At 44.3% G+C, this 19,796-nt stretch overlaps 1 protein-coding gene across 1 annotated transcript in view; it reads right to left on the minus strand.

Annotated features, from left to right (window-relative positions):
- The window catches only part of si:dkey-112m2.1 (transmembrane protein 132D), a 121,080-nt gene that overhangs the window by 65,891 nt on the left and 35,393 nt on the right, over positions 1 to 19,796 (minus strand). Inside the window, exon 3 of the mRNA XM_061262071.1 lies at positions 15,235 to 15,378. Coding sequence (XP_061118055.1) covers positions 15,235 to 15,378 — 144 coding nt within the window. The remainder of the gene's footprint in view (positions 1 to 15,234; positions 15,379 to 19,796) is intronic.

The raw sequence follows: 19,796 nt of genomic DNA on the forward strand, positions 1-19,796 counted from the left end.
ACATGCACAGACATGCTTCAAAGAAGAGCACATGTGCAGACATGCACAGACATGTTTCATAGAAGAGCACATTTGCAGACATGCACAGACATGCTTCATAGGAGAGCATATGCGCAGACATGCTTCATAGGAGAGCACACGCACAGACATGCACAGACATGCTTCATAGGAGAGCACATGCGCAAAGGAGAGCACATGCGCAGACATGCTCAGAGGCGATCAAACTCATGTTTTTGGATCTGACCTGGAATTCAGAAAGTGATAGAAAATGTAGGACAGAGACTGGATCTAAGACAGAATAACTTGTGGATGGTGAAATGGTTCACTTCTCTACCTTGAAAATTGAATTTTATGTTCTATGCTCATAAAATTGATTTTCATGAGCATAGAAGTTTTTATAGACTGTCAGAAAGATGCTTACAGAAAAATAGGAAATGGAAAAATAAACCCAGCAAGTGACTTTTTTTTTTTTCCTCTTTTAAATTCTCTAACAAATACGAGGGCAGCCTATAGTCTAGTGCCTAAGTTGCTTGTCTGGGACCTGGAAGGTTGATGGTCCTGCACTGTGGCTGTGCACTGCTCCTAAGTAACTAGGATGGGTCAAATGCAGAGGACAAACTACCCCATGGGGTTCAACAAAGTACATACTCTTCATCTACTCTTCATCTTCTATTTAGGAAAGCAATAGGTCGGGTCAAATGATATGTTATATGTTAACTGCTGCAGAACCACAGAAGCACAGTAGATGTTAACTGCTGCAGTAGCATAGCAGATGTTAACTTCTGCAGAACCACAGAAGCACAGTAGATGTTACCTGCTGCAGTAGCATAGCAGATGTTAACTTCTGCAGAACCACAGAAGCACAGTAGATGTTACCTGCTGCAGTAGCATAGCAGATGTTAACTTCTGCAGAACCACAGAAGCACAGTAGATGTTCATTGCTGCTGTAGCATAGCAGATGTTAACTTCTGCAGAACCACAGAAGCACAGTAGATGTTACCTGCTGCAGAAGCATAGCAGATGTTAACTTCTGCAGAACCACAGAAGAACAGTAGATGTTAATTGCTGCAGTAGCATAGCAGATGTTAACTTCTGCAGAACCACAGAAGCACAGTAGATGTTAACTGCTGCAGTAGCATAGCAGATGTTAACTTCTGCAGAACCACAGAAGCACAGTAGATGTTACCTGCTGCAGAAGCAGAGGTCTGATGTGGCAGTGTGGCAGGGCTCAGTCTGGGAGAGGGAATCAGAGCTTAAACGTGTGCTTCACTCCACACAGACTTCTTCCCCGAGACCTGAGCCCTGCCACAGGTAGCAATATGAACACAAATTAGAGGAACAAAGTAGAAATCAAAAGCTAAAAAGAAACGGATCACAGGGAAGGAGTTACTCTGTTACAAGTTATAAACGGGAGAGAATTGTGTTATTTATGTAAATTTAAATTTTCAGGTTTGCTACGTATTTTTTCCCCCACTACTGAAATAACTTCAAAGCGAAGAGCAATCAGCCTGATAACTGTAAAGTTTTTCCAAATGAAATAAAAATAATAAATAGCGCTGGTATTCGCATTTCCGCTTGGCTTTCGCGGAGGGAGCAGCGGGATATAACGCTCTCCGTTTGAAGGTTCTTATCTAATTACCCTGACATGGCTCTTGCAGAATTGTGAGTGAGGTACAGAGAAGGCGATCGGGCTTCACGCTTTGATATCGCACGGATTTCCATGGAGTCTCCTGACATGCGTTAGGCGGATCGGAACCATTGATCACGGCCGATTTCATTTGCGTGAGTGGCGTATGAAATTGGTCGCGCCGTAACTGCCCAACTCGAATACGCATCGTAAAATATGTGCACAACTACTGAGAAGTCTTCACCATGGCAACGAAAGGGAACATACGTTTTAGTACTGAGGTTGTTATCTGGGAAATAGCCATTCACTCATTTTGACACAATGAAACCAATGGTAAACAAGCACCAGTCCACCCAAAATTAGAAGTGTGTCATGTATAATGCACAACGGACCCCAATTTTATGGTACGTATTCAATCTATCCACTATTCCAAGTGGGCTATAGAATTGTTGGTACCCTTAATAAAAGTGGATATAAAAGTCTGCATAAAATAAACAACATGGATAATGATCGATGTTATGTTCAAACATATGGGAAAACTATATACTTTTACTCCAATTAATTTACTGTTCAATGTTTTGATTTAGTAATCTCAAAAAAGAAGAAGGTGAGGGAGGCCCTAAATTACAAGGATCACAGTTTAAGAATAGCCAGAAAATCTGGTTGCCTCTGCTAGGAAGCTGAGCACTCCAAAAATATATCAAAATCCACACAGAAATGGTGAAGTAAAAACAACATCCATGTTCTGCAAGGGCAATCTCAGTCTCCAGACTTAAATCCCATCAGAAACCTGTGGTCTGAACTAAAGAGAGGGGTCCATAAGCACAAACCCAATGATATCAATGATTCTGTTCTGCATGGGGGAATGGTGGGAATGGCCAAAAACCCCTCCAAATGTGTTATCTAACCTTAGCACAAATGACTCGTGCTATCGTCTTTGCCAGGGGTTTGTACAAACTATTAAACCAGGGATGCAAATAATTGTGGAACCCATTTTTTGGGGAAATACTAAGATATTTTATTTGAAAAAAGTAAGACTTTAGTCGATTCCATTCAATCATTAGTAAAGCACACTACTTTACGCATGTTGGAAAATACAGCTTGTTTAAATTACTGTATTATTTCTTAGTTTCTAGCAGTTTTTGTGCATATTTATTAAGGATGCCCACTGTATTTGCATGTATTTAAGACATACGGTATATACACTTACACATTGATTTGATGTATTGGCAAAACTTGCCATGGTGCATATCAAAACAAACTGCATAACTGTCAATGCAAATTAATTTCTGTTTTAATGTTACACTGGCTTAAAGGAACAGTAGGTAAGATTTTTGTGTTAAAACATTGTTACAAGACCATTGTAAATCCCTTCTTATCATTGAAAAGGGCTCACTGACATGTTGACTCACCCTCTGCCTGTGTTTATAGTCCTTAAATTCAGGTTTCAAAATATACAGTTGACGACACTCCAAAACATTGTGTAACTGTACAATAATTCAAGCTCGTTGGTTGAAAATTGGTTCTAATTGCCATAGCCAATGGCGTTTCAACGTCACCACGTTTACAGAGAAGGGGGAGGGATAAACAGTGTTGTGGTTTGAAGGTGTTTGTTGCTGCTATTCCTCTCTTGACCGTTAAAAGTCAGAAATTACCTATTGTATAATTCAACCCGGCCTATTGTAGAACATCAGTTAGAGCTAGCGAGACAGCGTGTCAGCTTTAGACTGAATGCAGGCCTGAGGGTGGAACTCCACTGTGCCACTGCTAAACTACAGGTCAGCTTCGTCAAAACTGGCTTTGGTGAAGATTTCTGTCTTCTAGATCCTGCTGGTGGGCCCGCCACTTATAGTTCTTGTCAGGGAAATACAAAGTCTAATGTCTGTCAGAGAAGCACTGTCACACATCAAGAAATATTGGTTCAGGATATGAGTTTGAGTCGTAACTGCCAAAAACACTTCTCAAAACGTTTTAGCATTTAATTCATTCAGGAGGTAAAATGCACATCGGTCGAATTTATTGTTCATGATTCAGCCAGCAATTTGGTGCCTTCATGTGCAATGGCCAAAAACTGCTGACAGAGACAGCTGCTTATTCATAAAAAAAGTGCCAGTACTGCTGGCATGCTACTAAAGATAGAGAGAGAGAGAGAGAGAGAGAGAGAGAGAGAGAGAGAGAGAGAGAGAGAGAGAGAGAGAGAGAGAGAGAGAGAGAGAGAGAGAGAGAGAGAGAGAGAGAGAGAGAGAGAGAGAGAGAGAGAGAGAGTTATTTTAAAAAGCCTGGCTTTAAATTGGTAACATGACATTTCAACATGAGAGGATGCAATTACATTTTAGATGGAGAATTTGAATTTGATCCGGAGACGGATATTAGACCAATTATTGTTATTAATAATAATAATGCATTTATATGCATTATGGCTAAAAGTATGGCTAAAAATCTGAAAAAAATATCCCTGCTGACATAAAAACCCAAAGTCACTCCGGAAAATGACTTCGCAACATGGAACAATTCTATGATGGCATTGGCATCATTAGCACATTACCTTTTTGTTGGGTTACTAATAATAGCTACCTTGTTGATGAGTCAAGTTTTATGAGTGGAGTTTCTTGCAAAACTTCTTATTTTTTGCACATTTCGAGCATACAGTACAAAATGCTTTACAGTAGTGAAAACAAAATAGCATGAATATAGACACAATGCCATAAAAGATGCCAAAAAATAGACAGAATGGCATTACAACGACAGGACTACTCCAAGGACACAAATCGCCTGTACAAAGAAATTACATCTTTAGGCCAACTGTGCACTGCTGTGCCACTGTAGCATGAGTTGTTGCACCCGATAACACATCTTCTAGCCATTGCGTTACCATCAATCAAAACGACGACAACAATGCTAATTTCACAAAGCTAATAACAGCACCTACATCCTCTTTCATTTTCATGAGAAAAATGACTGATTGTATGAATTCCAAAGTTTGCTTAAAATGGGAGGTGGGGCATCTTTTAGCAGTTGAAATTGTACTCCCCTCTAGGGTCTTTCAGCGAACTTATCCCTGGTTAGGGTATGCACTTTGTTGTACGTCGCTCTGGATAAGAGCGTCTGCCAAATGCCAATAATGTAATGTAATGTAACTTTGTTACTGTAGAGCTAGAACCAGGCTGGCTCATTATACCACTTTGCTACTGTAGAGCTGAACCAGGCTGGCTCATTATACCCCTTTCCCACTGTAGAGCTGAACCAGCCTGGCTTATTATACCCCTTTCCCACTGTAGAGTTGAACCAGCCTGGCTCATTATAGCCCTTTCCCACTGTAGAGCTGAACCAGGCTGGCTCATTATACCCCTTTCCCACTGTAGAGCTGAATCAGGCTGGCTCATTATACACCTTTCCCACTGTAGAGCTGGAATCAGCCTGGCTCATTATACCCCTTTCCCACTGTAGAGCTGAACCAGACTGGCTCATTATACCCCTTTCCCACTGTAGAGCTGAACCAGGCTGGCTTATTATAGCCCTTTCTGACTATAGAGCTGAACCAGGTTGGCTCATTATAGCCCTTTCCCACTGTAGAGCTGAACCAGGCTGGCTCATTATAACCCTTTCCCACTGTAGAGCTGAACCAGGCTGGCTCATTATAGCCCTTTCCCACTGTAGAGCTGAACCAGGCTGGCTCATTATAACCCTTTCCCACTGTAGAGCTGAACCAGGCTGGTTCATTATACCCCTTTCCCACTGTAGAGCTGAACCAGACTGGCTCATTATACCCCTTTCCCACTGTAGAGCTGAACCAGGCTGGCTCATTATAGCCCTTTCCCACTGTAGAGCTGAACCAGGCTGGCTCATTATACCCCTTTCCCACTGTAGAGCTGAACCAGACTGGCTCATTATAACCCTTTCCCACTGTAGAGCTGAACCAGCCTGGCTCATTATAGCCCTTTCCCACTGTAGAGCTGAACCAGGCTGGCTCATTATAATCCTTTCCCACTGTAGAGCTGAACCAGCCTGGCTCATTATAGCCCTTTCCCACTGTAGAGGTGAACCAGGCGGGTTCATTATACCCCTTTCCCACTGTAGAGCTGAACCAGCCTGGCTCATTATACCCCTTTCCCACTGGAGAGCTGAACCAGGTTGGCTCATTATACCCCTTTCCCACTGTAGAGCTGAACCAGGCTGGCTTATTATACCCCTTTCCCACTGTAGAGCTGAACCAGGCTGGCTCATTATACTACTTTGTTACTGTAGAGCTGAACCAGGCTGGCTCATTATAGCCCTTTCCCACTGTAGAGCTGAACCAGCCTGGCTCATTATAGCCCTTTCCCACTGTAGAGCTGAACCAGGCTGGCTCATTATAACCCTTTCCCACTGTAGAGCTGAACCAGGCTGGCTCATTATACCCCTTTCCCACTGTAGAGCTGAACCAGACTGGCTCATTATAACCCTTTCCCACTGTAGAGCTGAACCAGGCTGGTTTATTATACCCCTTTCCCACTGTAGAGCTGAACCAGCCTGGCTCATTATAGCCCTTTCCCACTGTAGAGCTGAACCAGGCTGGCTCATTATAACCCTTTCCCACTGTAGAGCTGAACCAGGCTGGCTCATTATACCCCTTTCCCACTGTAGAGCTGAACCAGACTGGCTCATTATAACCCTTTCCCACTGTAGAGCTGAACCAGCCTGGCTCATTATAACCCTTTCCCACTGTAGAGCTGAACCACCCTGGCTCATTATAACCCTTTCCAACTGCAGAGCTGAACCAGGCTGGCTCATTCTACCCCTTTCCCACTGTAGAGCTGAACCAGACTGGCTCATTATAACCCTTTGCCACTGTAGAGCTGAACCAGCCAGGTTCATTATAGCCCTTTCCCACTGTAGAGCTGAACCAGCTGGCTCATTATACTCCTTTCCCACTGTAGAGCTGAACCAGGCTGGCTCATTATAGCCCTTTCCCACTGTAGAGGTGAACCAGGCTGGTTCATTATACCCCTTTCCCACTGTAGAGCTGAACCAGGCTGGCTTATTATACCCCTTTCCCACTGTAGAGCTGAACCAGGCTGGCTCATTATAGCCCTTTCCCACTGTAGAGCTGAACCAGGCTGGCTCATTATAACCCTTTCCCACTGTAGAGCTGAACCAGCCTGGCTCATTATAGCCCTTTCCCACTGTAGAGGTGAACCAGGCTGGTTCATTATACCCCTTTCCCACTGTAGAGCTGAACCAGACTGGCTCATTATACCCCTTTCCCACTGTAGAGCTGAACCAGCCTGGCTCATTATACCCCTTTCCCACTGTAGAGCTGAACCAGGCTGGCTCATTATACCCCTTTCCCACTGTAGAGCTGAACCAGGCTGGCTCATTGTACCACTTTGTTACTGTAGAGCTGAACCAGGCTGGCTCATTATAGCCCTTTCCCACTGTAGAGCTGAACCAGGCTGGCTCATTATAGCCCTTTCCCACTGTAGAGCTGAACCAGGCTGGTTCATTATACCCCTTTCCCACTGTAGAGCTGAACCAGCCTGGCTCATTATAGCCCTTTCCCACTGTAGAGCTGAACCAGGCTGGCTCATTATACCCCTTTCCCACTGTAGAGCTGAACCAGGCTGGCTTATTATACCCCTTTCCCACTGTAGAGCTGAACCAGGCTGGCTCATTATAGCCCTTTAATACTGTAGAGTTAGAACTGGGAATGGTAGAGCTGGGATTGTTTTAGACACTAGCTGTGGCTGGTCATAGCTGGTCTCCAGCTGGACAAAACTGTAAGCTGGTACAGGAAGCTGGTGGTCAGCAGGTGGACTAGCTGACTATATAGGTTGGTTATCTGTGAACTGCAAAAAGTATTGAAAACACAGTTTAAACCAGCTTGACCAGCTTAGACAGAAAGAACAGCATGTACGTATACCTGCTCTTCCAGACCATGAAATTAGGAAGAGGAGAAAAAGAAGTAAGGATAAACAGCAGACTTAGGAGACCACTAAAATAAGAGATGGTAAGCTCATCCAATTGAAGGAGTTCCACGTACGCACTGTGTATAATCCAAACCACAGCTTCACAGTGGTTATTGTAAACTGGCTCTGACAGCTGGGGAATTATGAAGGGACTCGTCGAGCAGACTTGTTTTATTCCCGTACATAAATCAATATGTAATACTAGACTTCAAATGCACACATCCTCTAAATGCATTATGTCCACAGATGCAATGACAGCATATTACTGTCCCGTAATATGGGCAGTAGTTTGTGTTTAACCTCTGCGTTGTCCACAGGGTCAAAGATCACCCTTTTCTGAGCAGTGAAAACTCCCTGATTAAAAATTTCTCAGCATTGACAATGTTTCCTAGAATGAACATACCATTATGAATAGTGGGACCATTTGAATTTTCTTTTATAAAACAGTTGACCACTTGGGTACAAAGATTGTCTTATGTGCCTTTTTAACCCTGCAGTTAGGCCATTTTCACAAACGCATATTCAGTCCTGGACTAAATAAATTTTCCTGAGGAGAATCTCCATTCAATATTGAATTTAGTCTTGGACTATGCTTAATCTGTGTCTCTGAAAACTGGTCCTCAATCAAGTGTAAGCTTCACACACCTCCTACAGTGGGTGGTCCGTTAAGGGTGGGTCATTATTGACCCTGTGGACATCGGCAGGCTACAGTGCCCTGCTCACACAGAGTGCAGCTCCTCATACAGCCTGCTCACACAGAGTGCAGCTCCTCATACAGCCTGCTCACACAGAGTGCAGCTCCACATACAGTGCCCTGCTCACACAGAGTGCAGCTCCTCATACAGCCTGCTCACACAGAGTGCAGCTCCACAGACAGTGCCCTGCTCAGACAGAGTGCAGCTCCTCATACAGCCTGCTCACACAGAGTGCAGCTCCACAGACAGTGCCCTGCTGACAGAGTGCAGCTCCTCATACAGCCTGCTCACACAGAGTTCAGCTCCACAGACAGTGCCCTGCTGACAGAGTGCAGTTCCACATACAGTGCCCTGCTCACAGAGTGCAGCTCCACAGACCGTGCCCTCCTCAGACAGAGTGCAGCTCCTCATACAGCCTGCTCACACAGAGTGCAGCTCCACAGACAGTGCCCTGCTCAGACAGAGTGCAGCTCCACAGACAGTGCCCTGCTCAGACAGAGTGCAGCTCCTCATACAGCCTGCTCACACAGAGTGCAGCTCCACAGACAGTGCCCTGCTGACAGAGTGCAGTTCCACATACAGTGCCCTGCTCACAGAGTGCAGCTCCACAGACCGTGCCCTCCTCAGACAGAGTGCAGCTCCTCATACAGCCTGCTCACACAGAGTGCAGTTCCACATACAGTGCCCTGCTCACAGAGTGCAGCTCCACAGACAGTGCCCTCCTCAGACAGAGTGCAGCTCCTCATACAGCCTGCTCACACAGAGTGCAGCTCCACAGACAGTGCCCTGCTCAGACAGAGTTCAGCTCCACAGACAGTGCCCTGCTCAGACAGAGTTCAGCTCCACATACAGTGCCCTGCTCAGACAGAGTTCAGCTCCACATACAGTGCCCTGCTCACACAGAGTGCAGCTCCACAGACAGTGCCCTGCTCACACAGAGTGCAGCTCCACAGACAGTGCCCTGCTCACACAGAGTGCAGTTCCACAGACAGCTCCGTACCCCCACAGGGTCCAAAGTGGCTTTCTCACGATCAAAGTCAAAACACTCAACATTAAATTCTTATGGTGGGAGTGCTGATGCCCAACTTGGCAGCAACGCTAACCCTGGTGTAGCACAAAGCTCAAAATAAGAGAGCCAATCAAGGTTCAAATCATTTAAACTTTGACCTTGTTTGAAGCTGACCTTTCTTAGTCTGTCCAATCACATCACAGCTGTGTGTGAAGTAGGCAGATGTAGCCTAGCAACTAGCAACACAGAGCCCAGGCAGAGCCGTTTCATGTAGGCCACGTGGCTAACTTACTTAGCCCGGCTAGTTTCTTGACATTTTGAGATAAACCCAATATTTTTGGTTTCACAAAGCAAGTCCACAATTTAGCCTTTTATAACCTCAGACAGCCTACTACTATCACATACTGTTGGGGCTTGTTAACGAACCAATGGTTTCCCGGATGGGTGACAACAAGTTTTATTCTTGCCATGTGTAGCCACCACCTTACATGTTGAATGCAGTGTTGATTCTTGTCGTGTGAAAGCACCTTAGATAGATACAAAACTGAGCTATCAAAACCGAGGAGCGCAGAATACAGAATCAAGGTGTGTTGCTGAACGTGTGTTTGGCACAAATGTAGGGTGGGTGCTTTATATAGCTATGAAATATAGCTATGAAAAGTATAATGCTATCCTCCACATTTAGCAGCAAGTGTTGTTGTCCCAAGTGTCCCAAGTGCTGTGGATGAGGCTTTTGTCCAATTGAGCTGTTAAGCGACACATTTCAACCTGAAAGGGAAAACCATGCGGTTTTCCGCATAAAAAGTATGGAAATGGTAAAGTGTTTATGGCCAGCTCAGTGGGGCCTTCATTTATGGCCACCTCAGTGGGGCCTTCATGTAGCCATGTTTTTGTGCTGACAAAATAAAAATGCTACCCTCCACATTTAGGAGCGAGTGTTGTTGTCCCCATCGCCCCGCGCACACACATCGACGGCTTCGGTTTCTGAACGCAGAGCCCCTGGGTTTTGGTTGAATTCCGAGCTGACAGGACTGGCGTGACAGGTGTCTGCTTCCTCCGAGGGAGCTGATCCCCTCGTTTCACACATGACTGCAGACGGAGATGAGAAACCATAACCCCGGGAAAAATGAACAGAAACAAGGGAGGGATGGAACCTCTGAAACAAAAAGGAAGTGAGGAGAAGATATTAAAAAAAGAAAAGAAAAATCAAGGTGTCCTGGACAGAGAATCCAGCTAAAGCATGCATGCTCTCTGAGATGCAGCCGCAGCCAGGAATTCAGTCTGGACCGATGTAGATCAGTCTAGACCAGTGCCAATTGTGGCTAGGAGCCCAACTATGTGACTATGGCAATTACTGTGCATCTCAGCTGGAGAAAAACAGTCACTGATTACATGCTTTTCAGAGGACAGACACACTGGTTCAGCTTCAGCTCCCACTCCTAAATCATAATCTGAACCAGTGGTCCTCACTCCTGGTCCTGGTCCCGATAAGTCGCTGGTGTGCTGGTTTTTGTTTTCGCCTTAATATCAGCAACCCAAGAAACAAGGTGAGTTGACGGAGTAATTAACTGCTTTAATTGATCAATTAATTGGTGAGTAACAACAAAAGCCAGCACACTCTGTGGCTTTCCAGGTCCATGAGTCCATAAGGACCACTGATTTAAAAATCGCAAATAAGCCTTAGCCCTAGACTAGAATGCACTGGAACTACTAGAACAGGGAACCACTGAGGATTTACAGAGCACCAATATTGTCTGAATGTACACAATAATTATGGATAAATATAAAAGAATAAGTACATATTGACTTTATTCTTTATTATGACTGAGCAGGAATTAAGTACCATTGCTGTATATATGGAGGACTTCAAATAAAGCATTTTACTTGAATTGTGTAAGAAGAATGTCTTTCTGTGCAGGAGAAATAGTCTCTTGTCAAGTAATGAATTTGAGCAATGGCAGTGTCAAGTAGCAAAGAAAAGGACCAAGGACCTTCACATCTTTGTTGAACCATTCATCATAGACAAGCCCAAGAAGGTTGTCTTGGGCAGTATTGTAGAAAAAAAAACGCTGGCCTTGTGACCACACAGAGCTGCCGGTTTAAATCTCAGGTAATTGTTGGATGACATATACTTTTACATTAACTTTTACATTTACATTTACTTTTAAGATTTTACCAAGTGTATGTCTACTTTTAGCGGCAACATCGGTGATAAGAGTAGTCGTCTGGCAGTCGGAGGGTTGCCGGTTCGATCCTGCCCTGGGTGTGTCAAAGTGTCCCCAAGCAAGATGCCTAACCCCCCAAATGCTCCTGACGAGCTGGTTGGTGCCTTGCATGGCAGGCAATCGCCGTTGCTGTGTGATTGTGTGAACGGGTGAATGAGAAGCATCAATTGTACAGCGCTTTGGATAAAGGCACTATATCAATTCCAACCATTTACCATTTACAAAATATAGAGACAGTAAAAAATATAATAATTCAGTCCCTTTGAACCAGTTTTCATATATTTTTATATTGATTAGGCCTATACAATCTACAGCTGCTTTTCTATAACATTTTAAGTCTGCTTTGACCTTCTTATTATGTTTGTGGTCAATTGGACTTGTGTTTTCAAAATTATACTGTATGATTTTTCTAATTTGGAGGGATTAAGTAGTAAACATGCAATAAACATAATGCTATGCTAAGTCCTGTATCAATTTTGCTATAAATGTGTGGGATAACTGTATAAAATGTATAAAATTCAAGAAAATATACAACCATTTTTATTTTTATCTCAGATTTTCTGAGATCTCAGATCTTTTTTGATTCTGGTAGCACTTTCGCATACAGGTGCCAAACTTTCACTTACTGCACCTTAGGCTCTAAAATGAGATGCTTCTCACAGATTTTCAATATTTATGGATAAAAGGCTAGTAATTTGGGAGACAATAAGGAGGGTTACAATAATTTTGTGTTTATTTAAACTGTTTGGCTCAATTTGACCCCAAACATAAAACTGCTCAGAAAATCTTAACATAATATGAAGTAGGTCAGACATTAGGATATTATAAAAGACACAACACTTGTTTTTATCACATAAACATATGCTATAAAAACATTGTAGCTCACCAATACCACTGACTCAGTGGAAAGCAAATGGCTGATATTTCACTTCATACACTCAAAGAAATAAAGCTATGAATAGTGCCTGAAAAGGTACAGATTCTTGTTGCTGGGGTGGTACCATATAGATGCATATAATTGTGCATCAAGCCTGCAATATATAACAACATTAATTTTTTCTGCTCGGTGGTCGGGGACCGCTTCCACTCCCGACCAGGGCTTGTGACCAGCAGCCCAGCGTGGCAGCATGTACAATAAGCTGTTAGCGTCACCCCCAGAAAGGTTCAGTCACTACCCAAACTCTTCAGGGCTGGACAGGATGTCGCTTTAACACATTCCCTTCCCTTGTGGTCTTCCCTCGAAGGAGGTGTTTCTACATTTGTGACATGCAACAACCAACTTAGGGGGGTCTGTAGTGTAGTGGTTAAGGTAAGTGATTGGGACACTCAAGGTCAGTGGTTCTAATCCCGGTGTAGCCACAATAAGATCCGCACAGCCATTGGGCCCTTGAGCAAGGCCCTTAACCCTGCATTGCTCCAGGGGAGGATTGTCTCCTGCTTAGTCTAATCAACTGTACGTCGCTCTGGATAAGAGTGTCTGCCAAATACCAATAATGTAACTTAACAGGTGTTCTGCAAGGGAGGACAGACGATGAACAAACCAAAACGCAACTGAATCGCCCTTAAAACCTATAAGTGCTATAAGTGCTACCATACAGTAGATCCCACTCCGTGTGTAAGTAATAATAGATTTATTTGTGAAGCATTTGTAAGCTTTTTCCGTATTGACTTTGGAATGTTCCTGAATAATTAATGACAACCATCCTAGCTCATTTTAGTGATAATAAAAACACAACAGCCGGTCTTATTAAACACTAGTGAGGATTTCTTAAACCTCACTCAAAAACACAAGCAAGCGATTATAATCTACCCCGCCCTTTTCATTATTTGGGGCCGAACTCCACTTGGTGTGGCCTCCGTATTTCAGCCTGCCATTTTGGGGCTTCCCAAAGGGAAGGGAACGTCAAGAAGAAAGCATACAATTTGGAATCGACTACAGCCCAGGCCTCGCTGCTCGTCAGCGCCCCCTCTGGCTGGCGGGGGAGCTGCAGTCTGCCTGCGTCAGCTGCGCATGGAGGGCTGTGCTCGGGAGCAGGGTCTGCGCAGCTGTGCAGTGGGAACTCAGCAGCAGCTACAATAACACGCTTCAGCGGAGAACATCTGCCGCTGTTCTCCAAAGGCGTCTCTGAAGCAATGCAACTGGCCTGGAAATACCATCATAAACGACTCCTTCAGCAGAAAACATTCAAATCAGGGCTAGAAGCCTGAAGGAAAGAAGGATGTAATGTATGCATGCTACACAGTTTATTTACTGTACATCGTTTATCTTTAAAGAGAAATTGAAATCAAAATGCACTTTTTCCTGAATTTAATCAATTCTTCATAACCATAAATGCACATCTTAAAGTATAGATTCCTCCTCATTTATATATCAGCTATATCGACTACCCGCCCTTCAAAAATTTCTCTGAAAGATCTGTTTCACTCGCGTATACATCATATCGTGGAATTAATATGAATTTCATTTTAAGGTTTTCCCCTCAGTAAAGGTATCTGCGATGCGTGATCAGTAAAGGTCTCTGTCGTGTGTGTCTGTAGTGTGTGGTCAGCAGAGCAGTCCATGGTGTGTGATAGACAGGGCCTGGAGAACATCTGTTACCCTGATGCTGTATTACAGTTCAGGGTTAATGATAGTTCTGTTTCCAGTGTCGAACAATCATTCAATTAATCATGGCAATCATCTCAGTTAACCGTTCAATGAATGCTTAATCAGGGCATAAGCAGAGTTGCAGTTTGTTTATGCTCGTTGACACTTCTCGCGCATTTGACTCGCTAGACAGTGTGGCAGTAAATTAAAATAATCACTGAGAAAAGATGAAATAGTTTGAGCCGTTCTGTTACTTCGAAGGACAGTTGGATAGAGTGACGGTCGAATGTTCCATCCATGCTATCGATGTGTTATGCCGGAGTTCTGTACGTTTATCAGCTCAAAAGGTCAAAGGTCAATGATACACCCGCACAACACAAACTGTCCATCCATGGCCTGAGGTCAAAGGTCAATCATACTCCTGCACAACACAAACTGTCCATCCACTGCATGCGATCAAAGGTCAGTCAGGCTGTGCAACACAGTGAGCCCATCGTCGGTAATCCTCCCTGTGGGAAAAAAACAGCTCAACCTGGCCTTGAAAGAGCTGGTAGCTGCCAGCTCCAAGCTCGACATGGTTTAGCTCATTGCTACGTTTTGAAACGGATACCAGAACTAGCTGGTTGACCAGGTCATGCCCTGTTAGACCAGCTTGGGCGTGCTGGTTGACCAGGTCATGCCCAGCTGGACCAGCTTTATGACCAGCTTGGCCATGCTGGTTGACCAGGTCATGCCCAGCTAGACCAGCTTTATGACCAGCTTGGTCATGCTGGTTGACCAGGTCATGCCCAGCTAGACCAGCTTCATGACCAGCTTGGCCATGCTGGTTGACCAGTTCATACCCAGCTAGACCAGCATTATAACCAGCTCAGTCATTCTGGTTGACCAGGTCATGCCCAGCTACGCCAGCTTCATGACCAGCTTGGCCATGCTGGTTGACCTGCTCATACCCAGCTAGACCAATTTATGACCGGCTTGGCCATGCTGGTTGATCAGCTCATGCCCAGCTAGACCAGCTTTATGACCAGCACGGTCATGCTGGTTGACCAGGTCATGCCCAGCTAGACCAGCTTGAGGAACTTGAGGAGCTTGAAAACTGAGCTGCAGAAAAAGCAGGAACAGAGCGGAACGCGAGGAGCCACTGACCTGCGGCCAAACCCAGGGTCGCTCCGGCTGCACTGGAGGGTGATGAGCTTCTGCCCCTCCCTCCTCTCATCCTGAGTCACCGACCACAGGAAGGGGGCGCCGGGCCTCGCCCCCAAAAACGCCACCCCCTTTTTCAACAGCACCCTGTTACAAACAAGAAAAAAACAAAAGCTGTTAAGGTCAGTGCTAACACAGCACCAGTCACATGCCGAGGGAGACAACAAATGTTAGCTGACAGTTTGAAGAGGAAGTGAACAGCAAACAAAAATGGCTGCAGACTCTCGTAATGTCACCGGAAGAACAAAAGTTGACAAGTTTATAATGCACTTTAATACAACATGTAAAGACACACAAAGATCACAAGTCACAACATTAGGGGCGACATTAGCTCCGGCAGTAAGAGCAGTCGTCTGGCAGTCAGAGGGTTGCCGGTTCGGTCCCACCCACGGTGTGTTGAAGTGTCCATGAGCAAGACACCTAATCCCCAAATGCTCCTGCCGAGCTGGTTGGTGCCTTGCATGGCAGCCATTCGCCATTGGTGTGTGAGTGTGTGAGTGTGTGAATGGGCAAATGAGAAGCATCAATTCTACAGCGCCTTTGATAAAGGCACTATATAAATTCCAACCATTTACCATTTACAAAATATACAGACAGTAAAAAGTTGAATAATTCAGTCCCTTTGAACCAGTTTTCATACATTTTTTCTATGGAATGTAGATATAATTCATACAAAGGAATCCATCAATGTCAAATTTACATTTAATATACATAATATACATAATACAACTAACCCATAACCCTACAGTGTGTTTGTCGATATGCACATACTTGAAAGCTATAAAATATCATTCCATTCATGCCCTGTTATAATGGGAGTAATAATGTGACCTGGGTGATGTTTGCATGTTTCTCAAACTGCAGGTCTCCCTGCCCTTTTATTTTACAGCAGTTGCTCATTTAGCCTTTCATCATAATGAGGACGTATGTGAATGGGTGTATGAGAGGCATTAACTGTAAAGTGCTTTGTATAAAAATATAAATGCAGTCTATTTCATTTGGACAGCAAAAAGAATTAAAGAACAAAAACTAAAACAATGGAATAAAGGTGGACATGTGGAGAAGGGGGGTAGAAGAGTCTGGGTAGAAGAAGAAGAACTTTATTGAACCATGTGGGGTAATTTGGCTTCCAGTTTGACCCATCCCAGTTACTTATGAGCCGTGGGCAGCCACAGCACAGCGTCCAGGGAGCAATGTGGGGGTTAAGTGCCTTGCTCAAGGGCCCAACAGCTGTGTAGATCTAATGATGGCTACACCAGGGCTTGAACCACCAACTGTTTGGGTTCCAGTCATGTACCTTAGCCACCAGGCTAGAGGCTGCCCCTGAAAAGCCATATAACAGATTTGTGTATCTGCCATATAACAGATTTGTGTATCTGCTGATGGCATCTCATATCACTGTTATGCCGATGACACCCAACTCTTTCTCTCCTTCCCCCCATCAGACACACAGGTCTCTACCCGTATCTCCGCCTGCCTGAGAGACATCCAGAGCTGGATGGGCAACCACCATCTAAAGCTCAACCCAGATAAGACGGAGGTGATCTTCATCCCTGCTTTAACATCTCCCTTCTCTGATTTCTCCATCTCACTAGGGGATACCACAGTGACCTCATCCCCTAGTGCAAGAAACCTTGGAGTGGTGATGGACAACAGGCTATCCTTCTCCAAGAACATCGCTACGGTGACCCGGGCGTGCAGGTTCTTCCTGTACAACATCCGGAGAATCCAACCCTTTCTCACCACCTACTCCACTCAGCTCCTTGTTCAAGCAATGGTCCAGTCCCGCCTGGACTATTGCAATTCTCTGCTGGCTGGCCTACCAGCATCTGCCATCAGACCCCTACAACTCATCCAGAATGCTGCAGCCTGTCTGGTATTCAATGTTCCCAGACATTCACATGTCACCCCCCTGCTCAGCAACCTCCACTGGCTGCCTGTTATGGCTTGCATGAAATTTAAAACTTCTGTGCTCGCATACTAGGCAGTTAAAGGATCAGCCCCTGTGTATATTCAATCCCTAATCAAGACCTATACACCGACAAGACCCCTCCATTCCGCCACTTCGTGCCGTCTGGCGCCTCCCCCTCGCCACACCTGCACTTCACACTCACGACTGCTGTCTGTCCTGGTCCCACGGTGGTGGAATGACCTCCCGGTGAATGACAGAACGGCAGAGTCTCTGACCTCCTTCAAGCGCAGACTGAAGACCCATCTCTTCAGGCTACACCTTTCCCTCCCCAAGTCACAATCACTGTGATTAGCCTTAGACTGTAATGGCACTTATGTATAGATATCGTTACTTGTATAGGCATTGTTGTTTTTATTGGCTGTTGTTGTATTCTAGCTGCCAACTGTGGTATGCTAGTTTGAAAGTTGATTGTACTTTTCAACGGTTCTGAATTTCTGTATGTTTACACTAGGACTCGGAACTGTACTGTCCTCTCAGGTCTACTTTTGCACTTGTTCTTGTGATTGATTTGCACTTTGTTGTACGTCGTTCTGGATAAGAGCGTCTGCTAAATGCCACGTAATGTAATGTAATGTAATGTAATGTAATGTAATGTGTACACCAGCGTTACTAAACACCACCCTCTGCCGGCTGCAGTGTCTGCAGGTACTTGTTCCTACCACGTGCTACACCACCTGATTTCACAAATTATTTAACCTGCTTGGTTCCGATAAGCTAATTAGAGAAATCAGTTGGTGTCACACACGGTTGAAGCAAATGGCTGACACAGTGGCCAACATGATGTGGTGTTGAGTAGCGCTCGGGTACACAGTCATTTACATATACCTGGATGGGAAACGGAGCAGCATGCTAAGGTGAACGTACTGGGGACATTTACGAACTTCAGTAATGTCAAAGTCTTATCTGGATGACAGGAATCAGATGAGCATCTCTTTCTTGTTCCCTGTTTAACCAAAATGCCATTACCCTGCCACTGTTCCCTTTCACTTTCACAGCGAAACACACCACCTACCTTTAAGTGCCGGTACATTCAAACAGAAAATTCTTCTTTTTGTCCTGGATGAATGACAAATTAGCCGGTTTCATGAGCTCTGCATGACTGCAACCAAATGTTGAAAGAAGAAATGGAAGAATGACAATGAGGAAATGGGGTTTAATCAGCCCAATGAAAGCGTTGCTCTCCTGTGCACATTCAGAGGGAGGAGTGAATGTTTCGATTCAAATGGAAACTGATTGACCGTTGCATGACGAGCTACCCACGTCAAGCAGTTCTGCCATTGATGACACAAACAACTTGGCTTCGCCACTAATTTAGGAGAGCATTCTTGCCTGGCAGAGCTGAACATCCCAGTATGCAACCACAGCGACTAACCAGAGCGATAACTGGACCGCCAATCTCGAAGCAGTGGATGTGGTGGTTATCAGAGATGTCTCCTGCCTTGACTGTACAGTCATGCACAATCACACAAGCACACACACACATACACGCATACACAGATACACACACAAGCACACTCAAGGGGTTACTTTATAGATTGCTTTTTCAAGGAATGTATTTCCAGTTGGATAAAAACATCCTGTCACTTGTGTGATGAACAGACATTTTTACATACATCCTTTCTGTTAAGTTCTCATGCTTTCAGCGAAACGACCGCTCATATACACACAAAAGACACACACACGGCTTGACTACAGAATGCCGTATTTTAAATTAGATTGTTTTGGCTCATATAATTCCTGGAAAGTCGATTCTAGCCAGCCTCTACAGTTGAATGAATTTCACCACAGACCTAAATTTGTAGGCGGCAGCACATGGATGCAATTTCACTCATCATTAAATAACCCGGGCATCGATTAATTCACTATTTATAGTTGTGATTGGAGTGTCAGGAGTCAGATTGGGAGAGTCTAGGTTTCTGAGATGGCTATTACAGTGCTTCCCCAATTGCGAAGACACATTTTATGAAACAATTCCCCTTTTCTCAAAACTATTAACACAATCCCAAAACTACACATCAATCAGTAAAAACCTCAAACATCCATACCAAACTCAAATTCTCTTCTCAAAAACATATGTATGTTCTTCCATCAAAATTAAACTTTGCCTTCATATGGCACGCACAAGCTACCAAAAACACTGAGAATTTAGTCACCCCTAACACACCAGTCAGATAAATTCAAAGCACTACTGCAAAAACCTCAGTGAGTCAGGAGTTTATGCTTATTTTCTGGTTTTCAGATTTTGATCTTTGCAATGTTACACAACTAACAAATGAGTTGAAGGAACAAAAAGTATTTTCAAAGGAGAGTAGCATTTGAAAAAACGAACTCAGCATATGCAGCACTAGAAACTAAAACAGCAATATAGAGAATAGTTTACAATTACCACAATGAAAGACATTTGTAGCATACAGTAATTTACAGCAAGGCACTACAGTACTCTGTTGCTCTTAGGGCAGCTTGTCCATTTTGAGGATACTTTGTTCAAAAGCACACAGATGCAAATGCATCTGCATGTGAGTGAATGTGAATG

The sequence above is a fragment of the Conger conger genome, chromosome 12 (assembly GCF_963514075.1).
Source record: "Conger conger chromosome 12, fConCon1.1, whole genome shotgun sequence".
NCBI lineage: Eukaryota > Metazoa > Chordata > Actinopteri > Anguilliformes > Congridae > Conger > Conger conger.